The 9,290-nt window shown below is 38.5% G+C and overlaps 1 protein-coding gene across 1 annotated transcript in view; it reads left to right on the top strand.

Moving 5' to 3' along the window:
- GSTK1 (glutathione S-transferase kappa 1) overlaps positions 1-7,525 on the top strand; it is a 7,870-nt gene extending 345 nt beyond the window's left edge. Inside the window, exons 2-8 of the mRNA XM_009287150.1 lie at positions 455-536; positions 1,308-1,436; positions 1,792-1,892; positions 2,300-2,335; positions 5,164-5,280; positions 5,808-5,901; positions 7,189-7,525. Coding sequence (XP_009285425.1) covers positions 455-536; positions 1,308-1,436; positions 1,792-1,892; positions 2,300-2,335; positions 5,164-5,280; positions 5,808-5,901; positions 7,189-7,229 — 600 coding nt within the window. The 3' untranslated portion in view covers positions 7,230-7,525. The remainder of the gene's footprint in view (positions 1-454; positions 537-1,307; positions 1,437-1,791; positions 1,893-2,299; positions 2,336-5,163; positions 5,281-5,807; positions 5,902-7,188) is intronic.
- The last annotated feature ends 1,765 nt before the right edge of the window (positions 7,526-9,290 follow it).

The following is a 9,290-nucleotide window of genomic DNA, read 5'->3' as shown; positions in this document are numbered from 1 at the left end:
CTTCCCACCTTATGTTTCGGTTTTATTTTTACCTCACTTGTGAGGGGTATTTCGGTTTCTTCCTCACGTGTTGAAAACCAGGGACACTAAGGAAGCGTGTCTCAGCCAAACAGCAGCGTGGCCTGCATGTATTTGGGAGTTATTGCTGAACGTTTTGCTTTAGGGATAGTTTTGATGTTTAACGAGTGCAAGTGTCCACTCATGAGCTTGATCTTTTCCTCATTTACCCCTGCTTAGGCTTGTATAGTTATAATATGAATGCAGGCCTTTCAGTTTTTCTGAGATCAGAGTTCTCTGGCAGCATCCAGAAAAGGCTTTTAGGACTATCACTAATACGATAGAAAAGGCTTTGTCTGCAGTGTCTATTTAATGTCTTAGCTTATTTCCTAGCTGCACACAGCTCTATAGACATCTCCTCTGACTGTTAATCCATCGCTACTTTTTTATGTTGCAGGTGCTCTGCCGGTACCAGCACATCTGGAATATTGATCTGCGCTTTCGTCCAGCTTTCCTTGGTGGCATAATGCAAGCAACTGGTAGGCAATACGGGGAGATTAGCTTTGTAGGGAAATACCTTCTTCACTAGTAGGACACTAGTGGGCAAGCTCTTAGTGAGTGCAGAGCCCACAGAGCCAGGTTTAAACTAAGTTTTGGCACCAATAACAAATTAACTATAGGATTGTGGAGCTCATTGGTGACTGAGAAATCAGCCACAAGGAATTTCATACTGTGCAACTACACAGCCACTGTTTGTGGCACATACAGTGCCAAAGTTCGTCAGTTCTAAAATAGGATAATAATAATTTGATATGGAATGTTTTCCTAAAAGTTTTCTGTTGAGCTCAAACCAGAATTAATTTGTGGAACACTTGCAGTTTATAATATGCATGAAGGATCCAAGTATGCTGTAAAATAGTACTTGTAGCCTGATTAGAACAAGTTAATCACTGAGACTTACAACTCATAAATCATGAAATTAATAAGTTTCTACATTTGTTTACCCATGCATTAGTAGTTATTTAGCTTAAAAGTCACTGTCTGAATCAATACAAATCCCTGCTAGGACATTTGTACCTTGGTTTAAAACTGATTCTGCTAACTTAAAGGGTTGATCTGTGCAAAACCAAAATAAATCGTGTTTAAATCCTAGCATTATCTTTGGAAAAACTGTGTATGTTTCAGTAAGCCAATATGAAATTGTACTCTTCCTTAGGCACATATATGGATGAGGTCTAATTTGTCCAGTTTTGTTTTGTCCAGTGTTACTATAATACAGTTGAAAATCTCAACAGAAATTTTTCTCAAAGGTAACAAGCCCCCAGCAATGTTGCCAAAGCGTGCAGAATACATGCTGAAGGATATAAAAAGGATGGCAAAATACTACCAAGTGCCTGTACAAATTTCAGAAGATGATTTCCAACGGGTCCTTGGTACAGGTAAGTAAGAAACTTAGTTTAGCTGGTATCTTTCAACTCTAGCACTTCTGGTTCAAGTTCTCCCTAACAGTAAAGATGAAGATGAATTCCCTGTCCACAGCCTCTTCCTGTATCTGTGAGCAATATGAAGTATGTGCACTTTAACCATAAAAGGAACTTTTATGAGTTTTATGAGGAGAAGTATGCTTGTGAATGATATTAGCATGGAAGATGCTGTGAATCAATGTAAGCTTTACTGTTTGGGGACAGTTACAGAGAAGATCATACTGTTCTTAGGTAGCACTTGCACAGACTTATCTGTCCCTGATCCTGTGCCTCGTTTCAGTATGTTTCTCTGTCTCCCCACTAATCCCAGGCACTCTTGGGGCCATGCGCTTTATCACAGCCATTGATATGACACAACCACGATACTTGGAACCCTTATCTAGGGAGTTCTGGATACGTTTTTGGTCACAGGTCAGTATTTTATGAAGCCAACTTCTTGATCCTTTCTCTGTCACCCTTCCTGTCCCACTTCGTTCAAATAGGGAATTCACGCAAGAGAAAGGAATTGTCTTCTAATGAAAAGTCATAGCAGGAAACTTAAGGTCATAGTGGTTGAGGAGCCATTACAAGAAAAGAACTAGCTTACAGTCAGCTTAATTTGCCTTCTTTTAGGTATGTATGGTGAGCCCTATGGGCTGAGTGGATCAGTAGTTCATATCAGAAAGCACTTAATACATTCCTAGATTAGGTGACTTAAAACTTTTTCTGAGGAAATTTCTCTAACAACTAGTATTGTTTTTATTTCTATTTCTATTTTCAAGTCCAGAGCTGAGCTTTTGTTCTTAAGTACTGAATTACTTATTTTATTCTTTTACCAGCGTGAAGATATCAGTCAACCGGAGAATATATTGGCTGTAAGTGTCTCCTTTTTGTTGGTGCTTCTGCATTTCTGATACAGATTCTTACAGATTCTTGGATCAGTAATAGACATGAAGACAGCTTAGTCAAATGATCACTTGAAGTTTTGAAAAATTTCAGCTAGAAAAAAGTGGATTTAATTTCCCTAGCAGCTCTGTTTGGACTGATTTTTTTTTTTTTTTTTTTTTTTTTTTTTGTCATGCTTTGAATGACACTCAGAACCAGAATCTCCTTTTTTGTTAATTCATGTGGCGAGATACCCAGGATGGACAACGAATTATCTGTTAATACTGTTTTATTAACAGTAGTGAAGGTATGAACAGTGTCTCCAGAATGCATTGAGGTTTTGCTGCTAAATGAAATCTTCAGGTGAAATGCAACACTTTGGGAAAGATTACTTTCCTTGGAGTGATGGAGCCAGGCTTTACTATTAAGTTTGGTGCCATATTGCCCTTCTACATGCTTAGAAATTGTACTCTTTTGATGTATTTTCTTTTGCTGTTTAGATTTTGTTTATTACAGTAAAAGCTGTAATGGCATGTAAGTTAGTATACCATGAGATCCTCTTTAAGGGCTCTCATTTCTACATTATTTTATTTTTTAAGTTCTTGGACTATGAAGAAAAGAGAGGAATTGTCCATGACTAGTCTCTCCTATACAACATCCCTATTTGAAACCTGAAACTTGCAGTCTTGCTCCTTCCCCAGAGTCTAGTCCTTGCACTTCAGCTTCATTTTAGTGTACCTTTTTTACCAGAATTTCAGCAAAGGTTTGCATTTTGCCTTTTCAAGAGGCAAGATTTGAAGGATATAATTAAACTGTGGTGTGTTAACCCTGGTAGGCAGCTAAGCACCAGACAGACACTTGCTCACTTCCCCCCACTGCCCAGTGGGACAGGGGAAGAGGAAAAGAAGAAGAAAAGCAAGAAAACTTGTGGGTCAAGACAAAATTGCTTAATAAGCAAAGGAGAAGTGGAAGAAGAGAGAAAGAAAACAAAACAAGTGATGCAAAGGCAGTCACTCACCACCTCCCATGGGTAGACTGATGCCCAGCTGGTTCCCATGCAAAAGGTGGCTAACCTCCCTAAACCCCCTCCTCACTTCTTATTGCTGAGCATGATGTTATATGGTATGGAATATCTCCTTGGTTAGTTCGGGTCATCTGCCTTGTTGTGTTCTCTCCCAACCTCTTGCACACCCTCAATCTATGCAGGGGGGGGGAGTGAGAAACAGAAGGCCCTGACACTGTGCAAGCACCGTTCAACAATAGCTAAAACTTTAGTGTGTTATCAGCATTGTTCTGGTCACAGATCTAAAACACAGAACCGTAAGAGCTGCTGTGAAGAAAATTAACTCCATCCTAGCCAGACCCAGTACATAAATATATACAGAAAGTCCTCATATAGTCTCTGAATCCATCATTATTTAAATAAAGATAAAGCAAGGACATGCAGAACTTCAGAGAAACAAACTTCATACTCAGAAAGATTTCTGTGTAATTTAGTCACTGTTTGGTGGTCTGTGAGTATCCCCCTATGTTCAGCAAGGCAGAGAGGTAGGCATCTCCTTCTATGCTTGTGTCTGTCTTCATTCACCCCTGCAGCAAGTACTAGACTTCCCTCTCTTCCGGAAATACGCCATCCAAAGGTGGGTGAGGGGTCCCAACGCTTTCATCTGAGTCTTTATAGGTGAATTTATTTTACACATCAATTAGAAAAATGGAATGTTGTTTACATGATACAGTTCCTTAGTATTTTTTTACTTCTTTTTTTAGTCAGCAGTAACTTCACATAAATTACTACAGAAGCAATGTATATAGTCTTTGAATCCTGCCTCAGTCCACTTAAATACCCCTTCTGCCCTAACATGGTGAGGACCAGATACTACATCTCTGTGTAAATATTGCAGTCTAAACACTGGCTACCAAGCATACACAGCATTTTGTTCTACTCCAGTGCTACGCTTGTTTATCTCCTGTTCAAGTAGAGTCAAAAAGAGCTCCTAATCTCCCTGATGAGGAAGTAGGAGAAGGTACAAGAAAATGTGGATGCTAAACGAAAAAGTGATTGAGAGAAAGAATTAACACCTGCATGTGCAGGATTACTGGTCCGTGTGCAATACCGTAAGCATTTTTATTTTTTTTTTTTTAAAGGAGGGAAAAAAAAAAGGCACGTCATTTAGGTAGATGGCATAGAAGTTAACATTTTTTGTGAAATACTTTATTAAAATAGGTACTTGTAACTTCAATGTTACCCGATAAACATTGGACCTTTGGCCACTTTATCTCATTCCTGTGTGGCAGAGGCACACAGGAGGCTAAAAAGATACAGCAGTAACACTAGCAACTGTTTAACCTCTGTGAGTTACAGTCTCTTCCATGCAGTATCACTTACAGATCCTATGTGGCCACATTTGTCATACAAACTGGTTTTGTCTTGGCAGGCTTGCACAGTAAGATTTTCAGAACAACAATTTTTTTTTTTTTTTGGTAAGTTATCTGATAAGTCATTGGACCAGAGGTTAAACTTAGTATTAATCTTTTTTTTTCTTTTTTTTTTTTCCTGTTTTGGAAGTCCTGGAAAAAAGTGCAGATTTGGGGCTTGGAAGTTTAAAATATCCCTTCTACTTTGTATCTGAGAGTTGATAAATGATGAATGGGTTGGGAATACAGCAAGATAGTTGTGCAACAAGTGCTTTAAGGGTATTTTGTAATTATTTTGGTAATAGACCTTGGGTGATAATACTGAAGATTAAATTAATTAGACCATAGTAGGAATTAGAATATTTAGTATTAGAGTACTCTTAATTATATCATCTTTTCTCAGGTTGCCAGACAGGCTGGGCTATCATCAGAGCTTGCCCAGAAGCTACTTGAAATGATTTCATCCCCTGCAGTGAAGAACCGACTGAGAGAGACAACAGAGGAAGCAATAAAATATGGGGTGAGATGCTTCCAATGCCATTTGGCATCAGAGCTATGCATTCCTTCCCTATTAAGAATGCTGGGAAGCAAGGAACAATGAAGGTGATGATTAGAATGCACTATATAGACCATCTCTCTTAGGTGGTCTTTGCTTTTTGAACATGTGAAAGCTAACTCACTGTTGTTGGTAGTTTATCTCATTGTCATCTGGGAAACCAAGGTTGACCCATTCAGCTCATTCCAGCTGGACAGCAAGGATGGGGAGCTACAGGACCAGTACTAAGAGATACCATTTATCACTACTTGACATAAAACTCTGGATTTATCAGATTGCTTTTTTTGCTCCTTCAAAATGGGCACACAGGCTCTGGAGAATCCCCTACTTTCTGATGGCTCCATTAGACTCATCTTTAAGAATGAAGAAGGTGAAAAGAAGGGGAGGAAAAATGTCAAAGTTCTTGCTTTTTATTCCTGAAGATTGATCATGTGTCTGAAAAAATTTCTCTCATTGTAACATTCTCTGTTTCATCTCCATGGCGTCAATAGGCATTTGGGATGCCTGCTGTTGTGGCACATTTTAATGCAGAACCTCATCTCTTCTTTGGCTCTGATCGTTTAGAGCTGCTAGGCAGTGTTATAGGTGAGTGTACCTAATAACATCACTTTTGGTTTCATGCTTTCACCCTCTTTTAATGAAATATATAATAAAGCTAAATAAAACACTCGTAAGGATGTTGGGTATCCTTCTCATGGGATGAAACTGCTGACTGGAATGTATCTCAGTACAGTTAGAGTGACCAAAGATGTAGTCCTTTTCCAAACAAGAAGTAACTTGAGTTCTCCATCCTCTCTTGGTATGTTTCAAGGCTTTGTGCTCCACATGCCATTCTCAATTAGTACTGAAACTAGTTTTCAAAATGTTCATATCTAACCTTTTGGTACTGGACATTAGGTCTTGGCTAAGATTAAGACTATGGCTGATGGGGGGGGGGGGGGGTTGTAGTTTTAACATTTTCATTTTGTATCTGTCCCCTAATAAAAAGCACATTATCACAGCTCCCCAATCCGTAACTTGTAATTACCTAACTACACAACTTTTTAACAGAAATTCATATATTGACCATCCTTCTTTTCATTTTTCTATTAATAGAATACAAACTTGAAATTTTTAAAGAGAATTGGACTAGGTTGTGATAACTAATAAAACTCAGTCACCTGCTTTTACATGAGTTAGAGGGCATTTGACTGTTGATCTCAAGATTTGGCACTTGAGAGAGTTTGTCACTAGAAAGAGTTATGCACATAATTAGCTCTGATGCATTTGTTGAAAAATTTCAGCAGAAACTCAATGTAAATTAAAATTAGTCATAGGCTTAAACAGAAAGGAATTTTTTTGAGGTTTATTTTCTTTTCTGGATGGGTTTCTGATTCTATAAAAATAATCTTGATGAAAATGGGAGTTGGGAAGATGAATACCCAACAGCCACTACGATAGTCACTAATCCTAATTGGAATGTTACAGCCTGGTTTCTAGTCTCAACTCCAAGGACTTCAACAGATTTTTCCTTTTGTTTCTCTGACTCCCCAGCCTTCCACCCTTTTTCTCCTCTTTACCCCCAGCCCCTCAAAAAAGGAGTCTTAAAAAGAATTGGCTTCACCCTCATGTGCAGTGCCACAGACCTGCATAATCTCTCATCTGTGACAGAGGAAAATAATTCTTCTGTACAGCTTCAGTTGTGACTAGACAGTGAAGGATTTATGGAGCTGGCTGAAGCATGCCAAACAAGATACAAATCTGTATTCCGTCATCAGTAGTTACCCTTCAAAAGAGGAGTAGGAACAGTCATCCTACTGCAGAAATGTGACTGGCCAATCACTTCTATGTATTAAATTTTAACTTTCTCTTTTGTGCTGGTTTGTCTTGCAGGTGAAAAATGGCTGGGACCAGTTCCAAGCCCCAAGATGTGAAAAGTCCTGGGGAAATATATAAGAGTGAAAATATATATGTACGTCGTCAATCTTCAATGATGATCTGAATGTATCCAATTTTATGGAGAGATGGCTTTCTTGTCCTTAACAGCTAACTTTGCAGCTCAGTCTCATCTCCAATTACGAAGTTGTTCAAGGTTTGCCAGTATTACCAGTCCGGTGAGGCCTTTACTAATACAAATGTGCTTCTTTTCTTTCAACAGATTGATGATTAACATTAAAGATTAAACATTAAATATTTAACTTCTTGCAGATTAAACATTCTTTTTTCCTGATTAGTTCTCTTTCTTTTACCCTAAAAGCATGAGGATTAAATTGTTGTTATAGGACTGCAATCTCTGGATTTCTCATATCTTCCTGCTTGTCCTTTAGAAACACACACACATACAGCTTAAGAGAAGCTGGCCACATTCTCTTTATTTTAAGTCCAAGATACTACATAGACACTAGAAGCACAGGACAAGGTATTCACGCTTCCTTTTACTCTGCAGCGTGGCAATTCGAGGGGACACGAGAGAGAAGTGTGGAAGAGAGAGGAACAATTCAAGTCCAAAGAAAAATCTGGGGAACGAATCAAGTATTTCAAAAGGAACTGTCCCGCTCCTAGATGGTATTTTATACACCTTGCTCTGCAGTGACTGACATTTGAGGAGACCACCACACACATGCATTCTCAGGCACCAACCCCAGACCTTGCAGGGGTTTTTAATTAATGCCAGTTTTACAGCAATGTCTTTGGAGGACAATGGTGAATACTATGTAAGTGTAGTTGGTAACTGAACCAGACTGTGTTATACTTCCTCAAGGATGGCCTAATTGCTGCCTATCCAAAGGTGATTTGGATATGGCTATGAGGGACTTCCTGTCATATAGTCTGCAGAGAGAAAGATATGCAAACAATAAAATTAAAACCAAAACGCTTCATTTTTCACTCTCATCTCTGATTACAGTAGTTAGAAATTTCACACTGAAATAGTTGGAACCTGGCCCTGTATTGGCTGAATTGGAATAACACAAATTAATTTGAGGCTTGATTTCTCAATGATTCCTGGCTGTCTGATGCATCACTGAAGGAAGCAGAAGAACTAGCAGCAGCTGGAATTCCATTTTTTGTCTCTTTCTGAACTTTAGGGTAAAGCATATTCATGCTTGTTTACTTGAACAGCAAATCCTGGAACAAAGCACCAGGGGAAAAAAAAAAAAGTCTGTATCCTTCATGTTCTTGCAGCTGTAAGTGTTGTGGGAGTATCATTTGTTCCCCCATCCACAATTTTTCCTTCTTACACCTCTCTCAGCTCTTCAGGAAATATCCTATAATTTGAGAACTCCTTCCTCCTTTCCACCAGTGCACCCATTAGTCTGTGGGCAAATCCAGCCTAGAATTTAAGGAAATCTTTGTGAGATGTAAGAGGCTACATTCATTTAGGAGTTAGAATGACAGGGAAGTTATCATGTATGCGGATGCCATAGGTTTCTTTGAGTTCCTTGAGGCCATATTAAAGAAATTTTTTTACCATTTCCCCCCTGAAATTTGCTAGTCTCCAATTTGTGCTATCAAACTGATTCTGAGGTTGTGATAAAAATGGAATGACTGAAACATCACTTTAAGCCAGATCACCCCAATGACCTGGGGCCACTGCCATAGGCAGTGCTGTCTCAGAAATGGGTAAAATGGGAGGCAATGAACTGTGGTGGGGAGAACGCAAGGAACACCTTGAAATAATCTCATGGTGAAAGCCAGGGTCTTATGCAACTTTGTCCTTTGAACCAGCTTGACTGCTTGACTTTAAAAAAAAAAAAAAAAAAAAAAAAAAAAAAAAAAAAAAAAAAAAAAAAAAAAAAAAAAAAAAAAAAAAAAAAAAAAAAAAAAAAAAAAAAAAAAAAAAACAAACCAACAAAAACCAGCCTTTGTGACAGAACATTGTTGATTTGGCAGATGGACCAAATGAGATGGGTCTTACAGATTGCCATGTATTTCCCAAAATTATCTTAAAGGCCCTTAGACCCTACTTGAAATCTGTGGAAATGAAATGCTCAAAG

The sequence above is a fragment of the Aptenodytes forsteri genome, unplaced genomic scaffold (assembly GCF_000699145.1).
Source record: "Aptenodytes forsteri isolate BGI_AS27 unplaced genomic scaffold, ASM69914v1 Scaffold216, whole genome shotgun sequence".
NCBI lineage: Eukaryota > Metazoa > Chordata > Aves > Sphenisciformes > Spheniscidae > Aptenodytes > Aptenodytes forsteri.
Note: the sequence above shows the minus strand (reverse complement) of the source record. Positions and strands in the feature narration are given on the sequence as shown.